General features: G+C 33.4%; 1 protein-coding gene across 4 annotated transcripts in view; it reads right to left on the bottom strand.

Annotated features, from left to right (window-relative positions):
- Positions 1 to 2,042: 2,042 nt before the first annotated feature.
- Positions 2,043 to 22,340, bottom strand: part of TC2N (tandem C2 domains, nuclear) — a 40,389-nt gene continuing 20,091 nt past the window's right edge. For 3 of the 4 annotated variants that reach the window (XM_061395114.1, XM_061395113.1, XM_061395115.1), the window contains exons 4-12: positions 19,583 to 19,750; positions 18,137 to 18,228; positions 16,992 to 17,067; positions 16,132 to 16,232; positions 15,628 to 15,744; positions 12,131 to 12,322; positions 9,315 to 9,429; positions 6,877 to 7,076; positions 2,043 to 4,666 (exon numbers count right to left, since the gene is read on the bottom strand). In XM_061395114.1, coding sequence (XP_061251098.1) covers positions 4,556 to 4,666; positions 6,877 to 7,076; positions 9,315 to 9,429; positions 12,131 to 12,322; positions 15,628 to 15,744; positions 16,132 to 16,232; positions 16,992 to 17,067; positions 18,137 to 18,228; positions 19,583 to 19,750 — 1,172 coding nt within the window. In that variant the 3' untranslated portion in view covers positions 2,043 to 4,555. Of the gene's footprint in view, positions 4,667 to 6,876; positions 7,084 to 9,314; positions 9,430 to 12,130; positions 12,323 to 15,627; positions 15,745 to 16,131; positions 16,233 to 16,991; positions 17,068 to 18,136; positions 18,229 to 19,582; positions 19,751 to 22,340 lie in introns of those variants that run through there. The other variant, XM_061395116.1, reaches the window with a different exon arrangement.

The raw sequence follows: 22,340 nt of genomic DNA on the forward strand, positions 1-22,340 counted from the left end.
ACTCTTAACACCTTTTTAAATCTTAAATCTGTATTTCAAAATGGACAGGTACTTCATATATATCCTTTTCATAATTATTTTCTTGATATTTCAGACAAAATGTCAAGCATTTGATATTTATTTTTGAACAAGAATTACAACTAATGCACTAAAAGAACACTAGTAGGTACCTGCCATAGTTAATTTTATGTGTCAGCTTGACTGGCCAGGGTGCCCAGATTAAATATCATTTCTGGGTGTGTCTGTGAGGGTATTTCTGGATGAGATTAGTACTTGTATCAGTGTGGGTGGGCATCTTTTAATCTGTTGAGCGCCGGAAAAGAACAAAAGGCAGAGGAAAGATGAATTTGCCTTTTTTTTTTTTTTTCGCCTCACTGAGCTGTTCTTATCTCATCTTCTCTTGACTTTAGACTGGGATTTATACTATTGGTGCCTCTGGTTCTCAAGCTTTTGGACTCAGACTGAATTAGACCATTGGTTTTCCTGGGTCTCCAGCTTGGGGCAGACTGTGGGATTTCTCAGTTTCCATAAACATACGTGAATTCCTCACAATTAAAAGAAAATTTGTATCTCCCTCCTTTCTTATCTATCTCCTACTGATTCCATTTCTCTGGAACCCTAATACAGCTGACTCTTGAACAACACAGGTTTGAACTGTACAAGTCCACTTATATGCAGATTTTTTTCAGTAAGTACATGAGGCAGACAAGCTCTGCCCCAGGCTAGTGGATGGGCTCAGAGCTAACCAGGTCCACTGAGGCTGGGCTTGAGTAATCCGAGCATGGACCTTGCTGAGATGCACAACCTCTCATCAGAGTATTTTGTACCTTTCCTAGACACAGTGCCAAGGCAGGCAGAGATGTGGCCAGGTTCTAAATGAAGACAGCCTCTCTTAACTCCCTGTATCCACTGTCCATATCCAAAATGATACTCCACCAAATTTTTAAAAAGATAAACATTGTTCAGTTTATTTAGACTAAATCTGAAAAGAAGAATTCTCTCCCCCTGGACTTGACACTGCTGGGGTTTTCCTGAACCTAAGTCCCAGTTTTGATATTTACTAACCAGATAACTGGGCTTCCCAGGTGGTACTAGTGGTAAAGATCTACCTGCTAATGCAGGAGATAAAAGAGACCAGGTTCGATCCCTGGGTCAGGAAGATCCCCTGGAGGAGGGCATGGCAACCCACTTCAGTATTCTTGCCTGGAGAATCCCAAGGACACAGAAGTCTGGCAGACTACAGTCCTTAGGGTCACAAAGAGTCGGACACAACTGAAACGACTCGACACACATGCACAGTATAACATAATGCAAGGTTAGTTGAACCTATGAATTCAGAACCACAGAGGGACAAATGTAAAGTTATACTCAGATTTTCAACTGCATTGGGATACCCTTAATCCCTGTGTTGTTCAAGGGTCAACTGTAAACATTCTCACAACTAATGTAAATACAGACTTTTATCTGGAACTTCCCTCAATGTAACCTACCAAATACCAAAAGTAAATATATATTTTTGAAATATCCATTACTGCCATAATATAAAAAGTTGATATTTATTGTAAATTTCTGAAATCCTTCATAAACCAACCATTATTTGATTAAACAAACAGTGGAAATTTTTGTTGGGAAATATAGTTTTTGTACATTAGTATCAGAGAAATTCACATAACTGTATTCAAACAAAAGACCAGTTTAGGTTATTTTCAGACCATGACTACATAACTTACGTTTAAAATCCCACTGGTTTCCTCTGAACTGATATACTTCAGCGGTAAGTTCTCTAGTTCTGCTAAAAAATAATCATAGAAAACCAAACAAAAGCCAAAAAATGAAGTTATATTTCAATATGGACTGCAGCTATTTAATTGTATTAACCTGAAAACTTATAAATAAATACACTGTTAGAGATTAGCACTGTGCAAGCTGTTAGCTATCAGTGTGAACTCTCCCTGCTTTTCTCGGTTGCCCAGCATCATTTTAGTTCCCTCTCATTTATAAGTGGGTAAAGGTAAAAAATGCCAAGTAAGTACAAAGAGAAGTGATTTTTTGCATAGTATTTAAATTTTTATTACAAGTTTCTAATGTTTTTTCTCATGAGTAGCTATTAATACAACAGTGTATTTCTTTTTCTATTTCTAGGTAAAGCTTCAAGGAAACAGTAAGAACATCTCCTAGTCAGTACTACTTTATTTGAAAAAGGCTTAAGTAAACACTAATTAAAATATTTGGGATCTTAGTTGGGTCAAACACTTCTCTAACTGAAGTCCTTAAAATACAAAGATTTTCTTTTAATTTTTTTATTTACCTAGGATTCTAAGACACACAAGAAACCAAGACGTTGTATCTTTCCTTCAAATTATACACTACACACATATTTAAAATATTGATAATTAAAATAATTAGAAGTTTCATTAAATACACGACTACTTGTAATAAATTTAGGAATTGAAAGCATTACTAGTACACAAAAAAATTGCTAAAATAAAATTCTAGATTTTTTTAAAACAATACAGTCTGTTACTTATCTAAAAGACAATGATACATTTACTTCTTTCTTAACTATTCAAATGGTTGTATTTGCAGAGAATTTTTAGGGCAGTGACACTACTCTGTGTGAAATTAGAGTGGTGGATACATGTCATTTGTGTATTTGTATAGAATGTACAACATCTATACATTTGTATAGAATGTACAACATAAAGAGTGAACCCTAATATAAACTATGGACTTTGGGTGATGATATGTCAATGAAGGTTCAGTGATTTTAAGAAATATACCACTATAGTGCAAGGTGTTGATAGCAAGGAAAGCTGTGTAAATGTGGGGGTAGAGGGTATATGAGAACTCTCTGTACCTTCCTCTCAATTTTGCTGTGAATCTAAAACTGCTCTAAAAAAATAAAGTCTATTTTTTTAAATTGTTTTAAATGACTGCCATGTGTCTTAAAGACTCAAAACACCTCCTCTCAAGGTGATTTCTCTTGAAAGTCCATGAGTACTCACCAATGTGCCATTTTTCACAAATCTAAAAAAAAATTATTTCAAAAAGCAGAGTGTCAGAGAGTACCTGTCAACACCTCCAGTATACCGTAACTCTAGAAGCAGAAGCAAAGGGCATGTCAACTATGCATGTTTTGTAGCTTGAGGAGGTGGTACTCAGGAAAAGGGGAATTAGTGTTTATTTGGGAAATCTTAACTGATGCTGGGAAAGATTGAAGGTGGAAGGAGAAGAGGACGACAGAGGATGAGATGGTTGGATGGCATCACCTACTCAATGGACATGAGTTTGGGAGTTGGTGATGGACAGGGAGGCCTGGCGTGCTGCAGTCCAGGGGGTTGCAAAGAGTCGAACACAACTGAGCAACTGAACTGAATGAGATATACAGAACAAGAATTAGAAAAAAAAAAAAGGGGGGGGCATGCTTAAATTACAGCAAAGTATACTTCTGACCTAAAATATCACTATTTATCTGTTGGCATGTGTGGGACAAGGTAAGAGAGAAAAAAATAGAAGATGAATCACTTAGACTACCCATTAGCAAAAATAAAGTCATATTTTCCAAGATCAGGAATGGTGTCACTGATTTCTCCAAATGTGTTTTTTTGATCACAGCTTGTCTGACCAACTAAATTGAAATTATCCCTACATATTGAGTTGTAGTGAGTACCGGAGAAAAACTGTAACAGAAAATATGTATTTGCTACATAATGTTATCATGTATGGTCAGTTTTAAAACATAGGAAAATATTCTAATGTTGTGGATTATAGAACAAGTAATTTATATTTAAAAAACTAAAAACAAATAAGTGATTATCATAAAATATTGAATTTGTTATTTAAGTTCAATTAATTCTGCTAATTAGGATGGGCTATATGGATGATAACCTTACAGAAAAATGTGTGTACACTGAATTTCCAATTAAACTTCAACCTTATGGTGTTTTCATTTATTCTATTCTTGCCAAAATGTAGTTTTCTATGTCTGAGATTTCTTAGAGATAAATAGCTTATAAAGCGGCAATGTGACAACTTATGGGTAAATAATGATAAACATAGGCCACAAAGTTTCCCCAAATAAGAAGAGTTGAAGTGGTTCAATTTATTTTTGCTTTCTGAGGGAAAATATGTAGCAAGGAGTTAAAACAGTAGAGTTAAGCTATAATCAATAATGACTAGCACTGAAACAGTGGCAGTCTTCTATATGTCCACTTGTACGAACAGAGACTTGATATATTGGATTTTTAATATCTATGTAAAGCTTTAAAATACTCATAACCATTATACAGCAGTAACTATCTATGACTGATATTCCTACTGACTTTATAATTTATTTAGTTGCCCTACTGTCTAAAACATTTCCTTTACTTTGGGTATCTGATATAATTCATCCCATTTTTTACCAAGTTTAATTTTCTATTAGATCCATTATATTACTGTAATATGGCCTCCATAAATAAATGTACTGATTTGTTTCTTTAAATTGGTAGCAAATTAAAATCATAAGTCCTCGAAAAGAATGCCAAGTTCATCACCAAATTAATGTGCGGCGTCTTCAAGATGGATTTAATTTGTGCCACTTAACAACAACCTTTTCTGGATGTGTGACTGTCTCTTTCCACTGGCTCACTGCTTCAGTGTTATTACTGTCTTCACTTATCCAAATCTGTAAAGGAATAGTACAGTCATTTAACTTAACACAATAATGGTAACTGAGTTCATACAACTGATTACTCTCACTAACGAAAGACAATTGGAAGTTTGGGTTACCTATTTTCAACTAAACATATTTCCATTTTTCCAAAAGTTTGTCTCTTTGAAACTTAAATTTTAAAACACTTAATCTAGTCACTGAAGACTATTTTATATCACTCAATTCAATTTAAAAATTCAATGTGAGATATTACAGAATCATTTCCTCCAAAACAGTTTTTAGTATCCTTTCTTAGGCAATTAACCTAGAAGCTCAACTTAAGACTGATCCCAACCACTTAAAAACATTTTTGTAAATACTAATTGAGACTAATTATAATTTAAATTGATTGGTGTGTGCTAAGTCGCTTCAGTCATATCCAACTCTTTGCGACCCTATGGATTGTAGCCCACCAGGCTCTTCTGTCCATGGGATTCTCCAGGCAAGAACGCTGGAGTGGGTTGCCAGGCCCTTCTCCAGGGGATCTTCCTGACCCAGAGACTGAACCTGCATCTCTGACATCTCCTGCACTGGCAGGCAGTTTCTTCACCACTAGCGCCACCTGGGAAGCTGCAAATTGATTGGTAAGGAATGTGTATTTTAAGTACCTTTATATTAAATACAACTGTAATTTTAATTGAAATCTAATAAATCTAATCTAAATGAAATCATTCTTGATCCATAACTTTCAATAAACCTATCACTTATGTAACTTTAGATAGCATATGTGAGTGAACTTGGAAAAACTGTAAAGCATTATGCAAATATAAGTTATCACATTATGTGTTATGTATCATGGAGGCAAGGTGAACAAGGAAACAAACTTGAATTCTCAACTCAGCCATAGCACTAACAAATGATGTTACTTTGGAGTTAACTTCTTTGAAACTCGGTTTCTAATTCTTCTAAATAAATAAATTGGAGCAGGTCACTTCAAAAGGTTTGTTTTTCAAACTTTTCTCTTTTAATTTCTTGGTCTGAAGAACTTTCCTTCAAATAAAATCATATAAAGAATCCCAATATATAAAACATAACAGGAAAGTGCTTTGGCTAATAGACGAGTGGGAGATCTTGTTTCCACATGTGGCTACCTGACCAGGGTGGCTCCCTGAGGCTCCCAGAGGAGCCAGAGGGAACAGATAACCAACAGGAACCTTTCCAGAGTTATTCTTAACTACAATCTCAACTGAGAAAGCGGCATCACCAAAAAACATTATTCTGAAAATTATTTGTCAGGTAAATCTCCTATTCCTTTCATACATGGTAGTTGAGACTTAATGATACAGGAAAACTTTACAGGCCCCATGACTTTGAAAAGTATGCTAGTTATACTAATTCTTGAGTTCAAACTCTTTTCCAAATAAGAATAAATGGAGAACAACAAAAATGTAATATTTTTCACAAACATTTTAGGTAGAATATATGAAGTCAGTTAATATCAATCTTTGAAAATTCACATATAATTTGAAGATTCATGTAAAGCGCTAATAACATCTTGCTGTCAAACAGAAGCTTTTAAAACTAATAATACAGATTTTGGAATTTAAATGTGAGTCAAACAACTGTAATTAGGATAAAAAATAATATACACCTAATACAATGTACCCAATAAGAGAAAAAAAGAACTACAAAAGGAAACAAGTTCCATAGGATTGGCAAGTAAGTAAGTGTTATGCAGTCTTATAAAAATTGCCAAGAATTTTAAAATAGGTTAATCCAGATAACAATATTGACTAAATAATATCACAACCACTGTTAAGATCAATGTTTTCTAGGAATTCAGCTTTACCACAATGGAGCTAATAGCATACAACCATTAAAATGAACATGACACAATAAAGCAAGCATTAAGAAATCTGATTCAAATACTTAAGAGTTTCCTCTTTCACAAGGAGAGTATTGAAAAACTCAGGGAAAAAAACTCATTTTAAAAATCCTGGTTGCTCAGAAATTAAAACTATTTTTGTATTAAAGCCAAAAGTCTGACAATATTTGATTTTTGCGGTAAATTTTTTTCCTGCAAACTTTTTTTACAGTAAATGTTTTTTTGAGTTTTGCATTGAATTTAACTTTTGATTTCACTCTATTCAGCCTCAGTTTTAACCTATTTTTTTGTTAACCAACTGTTTAAATGCTACTGTTTAAGTGCAAGGAAAGAATATGAGATAAAACTGCCTACTAACCTGTCCCACAAAGTGTCTTCTTCCTACAGAGCTTCGACTATAAAGCTTAATGAGAAAAATAATTTCTTTTTCACTCTGTATAAGTGGAAAAATCATAGTCTCTCCCCACTTTACTCTTCCATTGGAGGCCTTCAGTAAGCGTGTCTTCTTCTTATAAATCAACTCTCCTGAGCTAAACATTGCCACTTTCACAAAAAAACCTAAAGAGTAAGAAATTTTGATAAATAAAATTTTAAATGTCATATAGAGATATAATCCATATATTTGTCATAAAATAACAAAATAAGTACTTTTAAAGATCTGATGAGTTACTACCATTAAGAGAAAACTTCTCTAGTAAACTTTACAATTACTATTGTAATTTACAAATAACTACTGTCACCTAAATGAATCTAATCTTCCTCTACTGCCATTAAAGACTGGAATTGTAGGCATAAATAACAATCAGCAGTAAAGGAGTACACACTGAAAAGGATTATACAAAAGAGAAGTGCCAACTCCTTGGAGAGCTAAAGGAATTATTTCACAATTTATATAAGTAAAATTATTTGCTGAGACTCCAGAAGTTAAACACCTGCCCACTAGAGAAAATCTATTCTTTAAGTAAATTTGAGATGTAGAGCTTCCAGTAATGGTAAAATAGCTTATACAAACCAACTTCTCATAGATTATGATTATAAACTGGGGAAAATATTAAAAACAATTGTTCAAGACACTAAACACAGACCAGAAACAGAAAGAAACTATAGGGGTGTCACCTCTTAAAAGATGGGAAGCACACTAAGTAAAATTCGGGTTTATACAGCATTCACCTAAGGCTGCCCCCCAAATCTGACATACAGTGCTTACAGCTCAAGCAGAAAGTGCAGTCTGACTAATTCGAGAAGTGATGGTATAGAGATGGGGCTGCCAGACAACAAGAAAGTGAAGAGTTTAGGAGGCAGCCACAAAGTGAGAATTGAGGCTGACCAATATTTATAAAATGGAGATCACTGATAATCCTGATTACCATTAGCCGTTTTGATTAAAGGAAGATACATGTTAATGTATTAAACTGCACTGTTTTTTCCTTGTTTCCTAGACTTAACCTTTTACGGTCCTGGTAATTTAACTTACTCTTTTAATGCCAAGTTGGACTTTACTTATTTTTTATTTTATGATTTTTCCATTTACCTACATAAATAATGGTAGTCTATAGCTATTTTTTGTGTATGCTATCCTTTCCGTTTTGATGTCAAGAATATGCTAACCTCATAAACCATCTTTTTCCATCTTTTTTTCGTTCTGTGGAACAGCTCATATAGAAAAGGAATTACACGTTCCTTGAAAGTTTAGTAGAATCTGCCAGTAAAATCATCTTGGCCCCTGTTTCTGTTAGAGGCAGTTCTTAAAGTGCTTTTACATAGTTATAGTATTGTTCTATTCAGACTCTTCCCTCTTCTGGAGTGAATTCCAACATTTTTTTTCTTAGAAAATCATTTATTTTATATAGCTATTCAAATGAACTGGTATCATTATAAATGGTGTTATCTTATTTTTGAATCTCTTATGAATTTAAAATTATATCCTCTTCCTTGTTCATGTTTTCTTTTATTTTTTGCTTGATCCAGCCTTCTATAGGTTTATCTATTTTAATATTCTTTCCAAAAGAATAATCTTTTGGTTTTATTAATTTTGTGAGGTTTTTGTTTTCTCCATATTTATCAACTCCAACTTTAGCTTTAATTTCTATTTCTAACTTCCTTTGTGTTTGCTGTTGTTTTCCTAGTTTCTTGAATTGTGCTCAACTATATTAATTTTCAATCTTTGTAGTTACAGTAGACATCATTGCTTCTGCCTACCTCCAGATATTTTCTTTTCTTCTAGTAGGAATAAGGAACACTTTTACCCCCACTCTTAGCCCTTTAGGTAGGACTGACCTCAAACCTCCCACTCTAGGAGTAGCCATGTGAACCAGGGCTAGACAACCAAAATGTCAGAAACTCTGAATATACTCAAAGGCACAAGGTGAGAAAGTGTTTTAAGGTTTGTGTTTTTTCAAGATTTTCAAGGTGTGAGTTAGTTTTTTAAAATTAAGTTTCGAGTTAGCAGAGTATCCAAAAAAGGGCATAGACCTAGAGAGAGGATACACCATCTAGGCTGGTGAAACATACCTGACAGTCCTCTGGACACTCAACCTATATTAACTAATGAGATAAATAAAGAATAGCATCAAATGCAAGAAGGTCACAATTGGATAAGAATCAAGAGAGGAGTGGGTTAACACAATGGCTAAAATTTGAAATCCAATAAAGTAATTTTAAGTTGAAAGGTAAGTATATAAGTTAAATAATAAAAATAACTAAGATTATAATCTTCACTGTAAGAAATGTAGGAAAAATCTATCTGTTATAAATATTTTCTGAAGATTTCACTTTAAACCACTTTGACATACTTACTCAAAGTTAGGGGTGTTGATGAACTTGGAAGGTACTGTGCCTCAAGAATTTGTAACTGAATTCTGCTATTCACTGCTTGAAAACAAGTCCCTAGTTCAAGTTCTGCATGGCAAACCTGCATATTAAAAAAGTGTTATTTGGTAATTAAGAATAAAGTTTGGGGATATTTCAAAATTCAAAAACAAAGAGCTAAGGCTAGACATTCCCAGGTGGCGCTAGTGGTAAAGAACCTGCCTGCCAACCTAGAGACACAAGTTCAATCCCTGGGTTGGAAGATCCCCTGGAGGAAGGGATGGCAACCCACTCCAGTATTCTTGCCTGGAGAATCCCTTGGATAGAGGAGCCTGGCAGGCTATAGTCCATAAGGTCACAAAAAGTTGGATACGACTGAAATGACTCAGCATGAACACATGCTCTTTACTGTCATACAAAGCTAAGTGTTAAAAGAGAATGCTAAATGTCATGAAGTCTGTCAGTATAAAGTACTTACTGACTTTCATAAATTCTGATAATGTAAATTTCACATATATACTGAACCTTCAAAATCAGGGAGACCAAATTAAAAAAAAATTAAATTCCTAAGCAGTTTAAGTAGAGAAAATGTCAGAGAAATAAACACCACAAGAGCACATTTTCAAAAGACTTAAATGTAGTCATGGGAATAATCTTTTCAAGTGACTGAAATATGATAATATGATATATGAATATATGAAATACGATAAAAATGTTATATATGAAACACATCATTAGTTTTTCCAGTTGTAGAAATCAGAGGTAGTGCTACCAAAATCAGAAGACAAAGGATTATTACAATGAACAGATTTGTTGATTAAAAGTTGAATTACTATGCTAAATGGAAGTAAGCTGATGACGAAAATTGGCAAGAAGGAAGCTAGTGAAAGTGATGAGCCAGTAAATAATAAGGAAAAGGTCAAATAAAGTCTGAGACAAACAACAAAATGAAGGAAATTTAGAAAGGGGGAGAAGCTAAAATGTGCTCTTCAGTATTGCTGAATACTAAGAGCAGAAGAAAGTGAGTAATCTGCCTTACACAAGCGAACTTACTTACATGGATTCCAGGGTTCTTGGAGTAAAAAATAGAAGAAACATGAAGTCAGCCAACACAAAAACATTACTGTTCACATGTTGAAAAGAGTAAATATAAGATTAAAGAAAGAACATAATGTTAACAGATGTCACTAGGGTCAGCATAGATAAACACAAAAGTCTTGGCTAGTGTTGATTCCAACAAAGTTACAGAACAGCTGACCGATACTTCATCAAGTGATTTATATTTGATAATTACCCCAGTAACTGACATATGGATCAGAAAAAAAAGAACCTTTTTATGTACATGCTATTGACTGAATCTTGGATAGTTTCTAAACATGATATTCTGTAATGGTCAAAATGGCCAAAATTGCTCATGCCTTAAGAAATCAAAAGATACAAAGTGAATCACTTAAAAGTTTAAAGTCAACTGTTGAGGTCACTCCTTCTTGAAAAATCTAAAATGATGATAAAAGTTGTCTATAGTTATAGTAAATGCTGTAAAGAAAACAGATTTGGTATGAAAACAGAAAATAAAAGATCAGAAATAACAAGATTTTTCAACTCTTCTTGATTATAGTAAATGTTCGTTCTTTACTTTTAATCCCTAATTTCACTTCAATTCAGTGGTTCTTAAGCAAAGCTACACATGAAAATCACCTGAGTAACGTGAAAATTACAAATGCCTCTGGCTCACTCCTCCCCAAATTCTGATTTAACGGTTTAAGTGTAGACATGTTTAACAGCTTCGCATGTGATTCTAACGTGTAACCAGCTTAAGAACCACTTCAAGTCACCTTAAATATTTTTGAAAACAGGTAAAATATGACTCCTAAGTAAACTTAAAATCACATGAAAGTTTGACCTTAAAAAGGGTTATGACTGATTTATATATATGTTATCCTAACACAGAAACTACATAATTAAATCATTAGGAATTCCTAGACAACTTAAAGAGTGTTCAGCTGGTTAACTGAAAGAAGCAACTATTGGGCCTCAAAAATCAATCAACACTATAGACAATCATGTCCTTCACAAAAAATATACAGCTGGAAGATCCTCCATTCTACTCAATTTATGGATAGATACAGTAACTACTCATGACTAAAACTTTCCTAACTTATTTCAAGGCAATCTCCCATTGAGTTTGGAGTTTATAATTCTTTCTTGCTTTCCCTATGTTATCAGCTACCTAAAAAAAAAACAAAAAAATAAATAATTTTTAAAAAGTATTCACTTTTAGGGTTATTATGTTGAAGTGCCCTGCTGTGCTTGGTCACTTCAGTCGTATCCAACTAAGCAACCCCATGGACCTCAGCCTGCCAGGCTCCTCTGTCCACAGGATTCTCCATACAAAAATACTGGTGGGTTGCCATGCCCTCCTCTAGTGGAGCTTCCTGACCCAGGGATCAAACAAACCTGTGTCTCCTGCATTGCACGTGGATTCTTTACCACTGAGCCACTGGGAAAGCCCATTATTTTTAAGTATGAAACATTAATAAAACAGGTATTAGGAGAAGGTAAGCCTATTGTGACTTTTCAATGGAGAAAGAAAAGCAGCTCTGTTAACGTTTTATCAATTTCAAAAAAGTTAAATAATGACATAATTATTACTTTTTTACATTACATTTATGTTGTTATTGCTTGAGAGCCTTCCTAATCCTCCAGTATATTCTCATGCTCAAATTATACTCCAAAAAAAAATTCATCCAGTAAATAATTCTAAAAACGTGAAATACTTTGACATTACATATTATATCACTTACAGAAATTTTTGAAGGTGGTGATATGTCCAGAGAGTAATCCATCTCCTGTGTGCTAAGAGTTCTAAGTGACAATGAGCATTCTCCAATGGTTTTCTTTCTGGGAGTTTGGGTTTGAATCTTAAATACAAGTCTCACAGTTTGTAGACTTTGGAGTTTAATAGAAAATACAAAAGTTTCCATAAATTCAATATTCTAAAATAAAAATAAATAAAAATATAAAACATGTAAATAGCATATTTTAAAAAGGGTCATATGCCAACACAATATAAGTAAAAATAACATTTTATAATCTAGGAAAGGCAAATTTAATATTTTTATAATAACAAAAAAATATTTTAAAATGAAAATGAGAATGGCCATGACTTGTTTTTCCAAAATTTATTCTAGCTACTATTTGTCTTAGTTTCACAAATCCTTCTAATTACTTAGGAATTTCAGTATTAACACCAGAATATAGCTTTTTCCCTTTTCAGATATGAGGTTGTTCTCCATCTTTGGTTCTGGAGCATCATTCCTACTGTTCACCACAGTTCTTCAACAGTTAATGAGAGTACTTCAAGACTCTCATGCAAGCTCTCTCTGTATGCAAAATCTAACTTGTTCACATTTAGAGACTTGAATTACTTCCTTAAAGGACCTAGTCTGTCTAATGCTTTTCCCATCTAATGTGGGGGTTAATTTATCTTTACTCTTTCCAAAATGAAAATTGATCTCCTTGACAGAGAAGACAAAGCAAAATATGAGTTTCAAGTTCTACCTTCTCTGATAATCTTCCACTGCAGGCAGCAAGTGTTTTCCACGCGCAGACTATTTTCAGATGTTCTTTTTATTTTTTAAATCCTTGGCTTACTGTGAACTAACATCTTCTTGACATTAGACTGTTTTTTGATTGTAAATGTCCTTCTTTCCATCTTTAGTGCATCTTTTTGAAGGGGAATTTTTTTTGCCTTTAGATATCTGGGCAACTAACATCAATGTTTTAGATACTGTGCCCAAGTGTTCACTTTTATTACAATCACTTATATCTGTGTACAGAATTGTGTTTCTGAGAGTCTCTCAACCACCTGAGCTGTCTTTTTCTTTCTGTCTCAAACCATAGATCACATCAATAACACAGTATACATAAAATGTTTAATTTTTAAATTCATATGCAATGAGCTTATAAATGAAGTAAGTGAGCTGGTTTACATTGTCATAATAGAGGACTCCTAAACAACTTGATAAATAATAAATTTTAAAATATTCCACGCAAGTTTTAATATGAAAACATTTCCCCCTAACTTTTCCCAAGTTGGCTTAGTTTTATTTGAAAGTCAAAAAGTTTAATTTGGGAAATATTCATCTGTGAGTGTCAGGATTAAAATTAGAGTTAAGATTTATTTCCATCCAGACTTTCTACAATGCATATTTTCATAAAGTAAGATCCTAATATAACACATAAATTTTGGTTACTGCCTTTTCACTTATTAAGAACATTTTCCCATGTCCTTAAAAACTCTTCCTAAGCATTATTTTTTCATGGCTGCCTAATATTTTATCACATGGTGTTATGGTTCGAATTGTGTCCCCCTGCTAAAAGTTATGTTGAAGTCCTAACCTTCAGTAAGTCAGAATGTGGCCTTATTTGAAAATAGGGTCATTGAAAATGCAATTTGTGAAGTTAAGATAAGGTTACACTGGATAGGTGGACCTCTAATCCAATATAACAGGCATCCTTGTAAGAAGATAGCCATGTGACATATAGAGACACATGGAGATGAAAGTCACATAGCTAGGTGAAAATGAAAGTCAATGATTAGAGTGAAGCCCAGGAATGACAGGGATTGCTGGTCATCACCACAAGCTAGGAGAGAGGCATGTTAGAGATGGATCAGATTCTCCTTCAGAGAAGCAACCAACATTGCTGGCACTTTGACTTCAGACTTTCTCCAAAACTGTGAGAGAGAAATATTTGTTCTAAGCTACCTAGTTTGTAATACACCAATTATAAGAAACTAATACACATGGTATACCATGAGTTTTCTCAATCATTCTCCTATGACAAACATTTAGATAGTTTCCAGCTTTCAGCCTATGAACAAAACCGCCAGAAATACTTTATACATATTTTGTTTGCATCTCTATTTCCATGAAGTGATCCAAGTAGAAACACTATGTTAAAACCTATAAATATTTGAAAGTTTTTTTCCGTTAAAAAAATTGTTTATTGAGATACAGTTGATTTACAATGTTGTGTTAGTTTCTGATGTACAGCAAAGTGATTCAGTTATATATATATATTCTTTTTCATATTCTTTTCCATTATGGTTTATTATAGGATATTGAATATAGTTCCCTATGCTATACAACAAGACCTTCTTGTTTATCTATTGTATATATAGTGTTTTATCTGTTGTTGTTGTTTAGTTGCTCAGTCGTGTCCAACTCTTTTGCAAACTCATGGACTGTAGCCTGCCAGACTCCTCTGTCCATGGAATTTTCCAGGCAGGAATACTGGAGTGGGTTGCCATTTCCTCCTCCTGGGCATCTTCCCGACCCAGGGATCAAACCTGCCTCTCTTGTGTCTCCTGCACTGGCAGGCAGATTCTTTACCACTGAGCCTGATAACCCCAAACTCCTAATTTATCCCTCCCCAACCCGCTTTCCCTTTGGTAATCATAAATTTGTTTTCTGTCTGTGAGTCTGTTTCTGCTTTGTAAGTAAGTACACTTGTAACATATTTTAGACTCCACATATGAGTGATATCATATGATATTTATCTCTCTGACTTATTTCACTGTATAATCTTATTTTAAAATTTTAATATATATTGTCAAAATAATTGCCAAAATAACTTTATAGGCTAGAGTGCTCATAAAACTTTCCTAATTTTAATAAGCAAAAAACGTAAAGACAGAGAAAACAATATGTAATTTAAATTTGTATATCTATGAATACTAGTGAGTGTAAATTTCTTCATACTTATTAGTCATATGAATTACTTTACTGTTAAATGATACGTTCTTATAGAAGATAAGTTTCATTTGTATGGAAAAACAGTAACCTTTTAATCCATATCAGAAGACAGAAATACAGATATAATTAAATTGGAATCTAGAATCTATAAAACAAATTCAGGATGATAAGTCTTCCAGTTATGATCATGGAAAATATTTAAAAGAAATTAACTACAATCATGTAATTATTTATCAAAGTCAATTGGGATGGGGGAAAGAGGATGAAACTAAGACACTTACTTTCCTTACATACAAGAAAAGTAAATATTTCTCATCAGATATTATTCCTAAATATTTTAGTGATTAAGATTTTCTTTTTAAATGCATCTTATATTGGTCAATGAAATATCAAATATTTCTGAGGCTCAAAATTCTTTTAAAAAGCAAGGCATACATAATTTGTAGTTTCCACAAAATAAAACACTTTCATATTCTAATTCTTTACATAGGTTAAAGTGACAAACATGAGGAAAACATAAAAAGATACTGAAACACACTTACATTAGAGCCTTCCTTGACTGAAGATTTGAAATGCACTGGTTTGGGCAATGTTAGTATTCCTTTTACAGAAATAGTAGGAGTATCTCCATACCTAGAGGGCCAACTTAAATCTCTGCACTAAAAAAAAAATTATAGTTTGAGTTTTACAAAGGACTCTGACAATTCAAATATTTGATACGTTTCTTGAGTTAATGACAAATAAAACTATAAAAGTAAACTTTAATCTACTGAGATCTTTTGTTTCATCTCCACTAAAATAATCTGACAATTAATGTTCTACACATCATATCAATTTCCCTCTTGAGGAAAACATGTTTTAATCATATCTAAAGATTTTCTTTAGATTCTTTATTAAATACTATTTTCTGCAAAATACTAAAGAACCCTAAATTCCAAAGAAGATATTGACCCATTCTTCTGAAGATAGCAACAGTAGATGCTTATAGTTTACACCCCTATTATTCAATTTTGTAAGAAAAGTTGGTATTAGCTATATTAACTTACCTGTAAAATTGTGATCCAGATCTGCTCTACTGAAGAATTATAAAACACTTTCACATTTAATCTCCCCCAGTCTCTTTCATCTCCTGATAGAGTAATTGTGTCTGAATTGTAAATGGACAAAGAGGTTTCAATTACTATGCAATCCTTCCAACCCAACTGAGCTTTTTACTGTGCTCAGTCACCCAGTCCTGTCCAACTCTTTGGGACCCCTCCAGGCTCTTCTGTTCATGACATTTCCAGCCAAGAATACTGGAGTGGGTTGCCATTCCCTCCTCCAGGGGATCTTCCTGACTCAGGGATCAAACCTGCCTCTCCTGCATCTCCTGCTCTGGCAAGCAGATTCTTTACTACCGCTCTATCTGGGAAGCCCAATTGAACTTTGATACAATCCAATTTTAAGAGCACAACTGAAAAATGCTATAATTATTTTTTAAAGTTGTCAGTTTATTAAGTTTAAAGGCATTTAACTTCAATGCCTTTACTGAAGTGCTGGTAGAAGACATACCATAAAAAAATAACTGGCTTAAAAACTAAACCAAATTATAACCCAAAGAATTTAAGTTAAAACTAAGAAAACCTTTCCCAAATAACATTGATACGGTTTTAATACTGAATGCTTCTAGAAATTCCCTCACTAATATACTTTAAAACAAACAAAAGATATTTAATTTTAAAAATGCCTTTATGCCTGAACATTGAAAAATACATCCTCTGATCTGAGTATTCATATGCAGATAACACTGCCAATATGGATAAAATCATCTAAACTTTTCTTAAAACCTTATCATAAATATATTCAAATTAGTATTGGGTAGAAATAATTCCCTTAAGAATATAAAGTAGAATGATTTATTCCTTACCCAGGCTTCTGTTACTCCCCTGAGAATTTTTCCTCGAAGAAGAACTACTAGGCACACTGGACAATGAATCATGTCTCTACAGATAAAATTCATTTTTAGTCAGATGTTACATATCAGATGTTAAGGATTCTGAAACGTATGCCTTAGCACCCACTCTAGTATCAAACTGAGTGCTAACCATTCTGACAGTGTTACTGCTCAGAATTTTCCACTTTTAGACAGGAGAGCGGGAAAAAGTTTTCTTTATGTGTGTTAATCAGGAAAATCTTAAATCTCTTACTAGGTAATACATGGCAAAGGCTTTGCTGTTTTTGGTTTGGTTTTGTAATAAAGAGGAAGAGATTACTGTTTATATTTCCTACTTGGAGGTACTAAGTCAGAATATATTAATATTTGGAAGTGCCCTATTACCAAAAAACCTATAAAGCAGTAGTTAGCAATGCACAGTCCCCTGGGCCAGCAGTATCAGCATCACCTGGGAACCTGGTAGAAATACAAATTCAGGCCCCAGTGCAGAGCTATTGAATAAAAAATTCTGGTGGTGAGGGCTGGCAATCTGTATTTTAACAAGTTCTTCTAACAATTCTGATGCACGTTAAAAAAAATGGTGCTATAAAGAACTAATTCTACAAAAAATTAACTCAATTGAGGATGATTAAGAATATATTTCCATTTTAACATATGCACATACATTCACACGGAAAAAGGCCCACAAGTATGTATTTTCAAAATTCTCAATTCTACTTCAAAAATAGAATACTGTGTTAATATTAATAAAGTTCTATATCTCAACAGAAATACTAATATTTACTAACCAGGTAGTTATATTCAACAAGGAAAATTAAATCAATAAGCATTTTTAAGTATACCATTTTAAATTCCAACTGCCTTAAGACTGCCTCAGTGCATACCATAAGAAAGTAAAATTCATTTTTTAAAAAAAAGAGAGAAAAACTACTCTTTTAGTATTCAGCTGAAAGCTTCCTGAAATAATACACATGGGAAATGCCAAGTGTTTATTCTTTAGATATTAGAATAGAAATGTCTACAAAAGATACATAACATGTTGTTCCTAATGAAACATATCTGAATTTTAGCATGAAAATAAATTATTGCTTATAATTAAATTCACATAAATTATTTACCTGAATGAACCGCTGAGATGAACTTGTAAGATCAAACATAGACTTGCTTAGCCCAGGGGAACTGGGAAGTCTATTGGTCCTTAAGTCACAAACTACAAAGGGACATGAGAAAATTACTTATTTTTATAGTAAAGAAGAAGAAACACTAGAAGTCTACTTAATTACCATGAACTAAATTCTATAGGAGAAATAGCATAAACATGTGATGGTTTAGTTGCTAGGTCATGTCTGACTCCTGCAACGCCATGGATCGTAGCCCGCCAAGGCTCCTCTGTCCATGGGATTTCCCAGGCAAGAATACTGGAGTGGATTGCTACTTCCTTCTCCAAGGGGATCTTCCCAACCCAGGGATAGAACCGAACCCACATCTCCTGCATGCAGACAGATTCCTTAACGCTGAGCCACCAGGCAAGCATAATATATGAAAATCTACTTAAGAGACAAAGCCTTCCAATGAAGTTTAAAAAGTTGTTTTTCAATTATTTCACTTTTGTTTGAAACAGGAACCAACACAAATCAAACAACACATTTCTACAACCACATCAAATATCAACCATGAAAAATTCGTTCTTTTTGCTTACATCATCTGATTCTTCATCCAGAAGAATAATCTAAGAGGATGTAAGTCATCTGTTCTAACAGCAATTCAACTATTTAATGAGCACTTATTATATTAAAAATATCAATATTGAATTCCATGTACTGTTATATTTCTAGTCTGTATTTCTAGTATCCTTTCTAAACTATAAGATCCTTGAAGAATGAAACTCTGAATAATAATTGTATAGCCTAGCACAGTGCTGAAATAAATATTTAAATAAGTACTTCTACTTTATTTTCAGTACCTCACCCTGAATTTAGTGGTTGAGAGAGCTACATATATTTTTTTAAAAAACAGTGAAAATTTTGTGGGTCAGATATGTACAAGATAGTCCATAATTGATACAGTCTCAAATAGTAAACTAAAAAAGTTTGGTAATCACTTAGGCATTTTCTATTTTTTTTTTTTTGTTTACATTTCTAATCTCATCATTAGTTTCTAAATTTCTCACTTTCACTGAGTAGAAGAGAAAATAAATACAGTTAGTAAATTCTTGTTGTAGATATGAATGGATAGATGGTATATAAAATATGTATAAAATCTAAATATTTCTTTAAAAATAGGACAAACAAAACGGAACTTAGAACTAACAATATACAGAACTCATTAATCTTTCAATTTTTACATGAGATATAAACCATAGAGAAGTTATGATGTGACTTAATCAGATCAATTCTGAAGCCAGCTTTTCTCTTTATTTTTAAATTGTTTTTCATTTCATTTCATTCATTAAATTGTTTTTCATTATAAGATTAATCATTTCTTCCAGAATCTTAGATTTAATTTGATTTCTACATTTGTTAAAGAGAAAAGACAAAGAGGAAAAACAAAATTTTTTTTTGTACCCGATCCATATAGTCTTGTTGCTTCAGAACGAGGAGGAAAGCGCCGGCTCAAATCAGGTGACACGTGCTGGTACTTGTAGAATGGATTATATACATCATAGCTGGGTCCATGCTGGGCTGAACTGGAAAGTTCTGCCTTTCTGTCTCCAAATGATGCTCTGGCAGATCCTGAAAGCAAGTATTTCTAAAATTTTACAACATCCTTTTCTTGGAATTATTAGCTAACAACTGGTGTACCCAAGGCAAAGGGGGAAAAAAACTTACTAACCTATAACAAAAGAATATATATACAATATGTAATTTCACTTATATAAAGGTCAGAAACAGAAAAAACTAAGCCACAATATTTAGGGATATGTGCTTAGGTGTTAAAAAAGTAAAATCAGCAAGAAAATATGATTGTAATAACTGGAGTGACTGAAAAGGGGGAAGATGGAAGCTTTTGCTTTGCTGGTAATACTCTCTTTCTTTACTTGAGTGGTGACCATACATCCATTTTACTTTTATATTTTACATATATCTATTTTACTTTATAATAAATCACAAATAATTTGTTTTGTTCCTTTTGTCTATGTACATCTGACAATTTTAAAAGTGTAAAACAATAGATCACATTCCTTTCAAAGTTAAGACTTACATTAGAATTAATAGACATAAAATTTTTAAATGTTTAAATCATCACCATCTTTTAATTATTTTCTAAAATGGAAACCACAGTATAAACAAATATTTTCTGAATTAAGCTGAACAATAAAACAGGTGGCTTCACACTGAGTTCAGAAAAGAAAAATAACATATTTGGTTTTAAAGTGAGATCTTATCCTTGTACTCTGGTTCAAATAACTATATGCACAATCCAAGCCCTGTACATAGGCAGAGGGGTGCCAAGAGGGAGGTGTGATCTCAGAGAGCCTTATAAGAAGCCTGTAAACCGTATAGGCCAACAGTTAAATCATTCAGCACATAAACACTACTACAAAAGTCTGTTTATGGTAACAAGAACAGCACTGTCAACAGGAGTAGCATAAAGATGACTCTCTACCTTTATACGCTATCCCTAAAAATGAATATTCTTATTTCATTTTTCCTTTATAAGTAAGTCAATAAAGAATTCCAATTTTCCTCTTAAAAAGATATTATATTTAAAGTTTCAAGATTAATAACTCAATTTACAGAACCACAGTGCTATAGAACTAAATGTAAAGTAGCACAACTGCTTATACCTCTCAAAGGCCCAATTAAAAATTTCAGGATTTATTCAAATGCATTCTCTTAATGGACAGACATGTCATAAAGCAAATATAGTAAAATATTAATAATCAATCTCTATTATCCAAGCAGTAAGCTGCAGTTAAAATCAGATCCAACAGCAAGTACGTAATGCAATGTAACAAATGTCAAATATCTGAAACATGATTTTAGTCATTATTGATAGTGGTCCACCCTATCTTCTCAAAATCTCTGTATCAGCCCAGCACTCACACAATCATACATACATATAAGAGATACATATTTGATTTCTATAATTAGGCACCAAAAGTGCTTTATTGACTCATTAAATAAAGTAATTTTCTTTCCAATATGCTAAAAATCAGGTGGATTTATCACATCTTCATTGAGCCTATAATTTCAGTGTAAACCAATTTCTCACTCATCCAACTGGAAAGTAATTTTTTCTAGCAATACAATGAAAAAAAAAAAAAAGACAAAAGAAAAACTACCACATACTGTCAGGTAGGTATTTCTTACTTAGCTTCTGATAATGAAAATAATACATAAAATACCCTAATGTCTAAGAATAGAGAATTTATTAAATAAATTTTATAGTACTTTCATATGATTTATCCTTTACTATTGAGCCATTAAAAATTTCATGATATATGATATGAATAAAACAGATTACAAAGCCATTTATATGGTTTACTCCCAATGCTGTTAACAAGTACAAGAGAAAGATCAACTGATCAGGGTATATTGTAAATCAGAACTTTTAGGTTGTTTTGGAGAGACAATGCTGATATGTGCAAAGCAGGGTATCAAAGCTGATATGTGCTAAGCCAGGCTCAGGGTTCATCTTTCCTTGCTTCTTTAAAAAAAATTATCACTTCTGCCAGACCCAACTCTCCTGTGCATGCACAGTGTTAAGTCCCTTCAGTTCAGTTCAGTTCAGCTGCTCAGTCATGTCCGACTCTTTGCAACCCCATGAATTTCAGCACGCCAGGCCTCCCAGTCCATCACCAACTCCTGGATTTCACCCAAACTCATGCCCATCGAGTTGGTGATGCCATCCAGCCATCTCATCCTCTGTCGTCCCCTTCTCCTCCTGCCCCCAATCCCTCCCAGCATCAGAGTCTTTTCCAATGAGTCAACTCTTCGCATGAGGTGGCCAAAGTATTGGAGTTTCAGCTTTAGCATGAGTCCTTTCAATGAACACCCAGGACTGATCTCCTTTAGAATGGACTGGTTGGATCTCCTTGCAGTCCAAGGGACTCTCAAGAGTCTTCTCCAACACCACAGTTCAAAAGCATCATTTCTTCGGTGCTCAGCTTTCTTCACAGTCCAATTTTCACATCCATACATGACCACTGAAAAAACCATAGCCTTGACTAGACAAACCTTTGTTGGCAAAGTAATGTCTTTGCTTTTGAATATGCTATCTAGGTTGGTCATAACTTTCCTTCCAAGGAGTAAGCGTCTTTTAATTTCATGGCTGCAATCACCATCTGCAGTGATTTTGGAGCCCAAAAAAATAAAGTCT

This window comes from Bos javanicus, chromosome 21 (genome assembly GCF_032452875.1).
Source record: "Bos javanicus breed banteng chromosome 21, ARS-OSU_banteng_1.0, whole genome shotgun sequence".
NCBI lineage: Eukaryota > Metazoa > Chordata > Mammalia > Artiodactyla > Bovidae > Bos > Bos javanicus.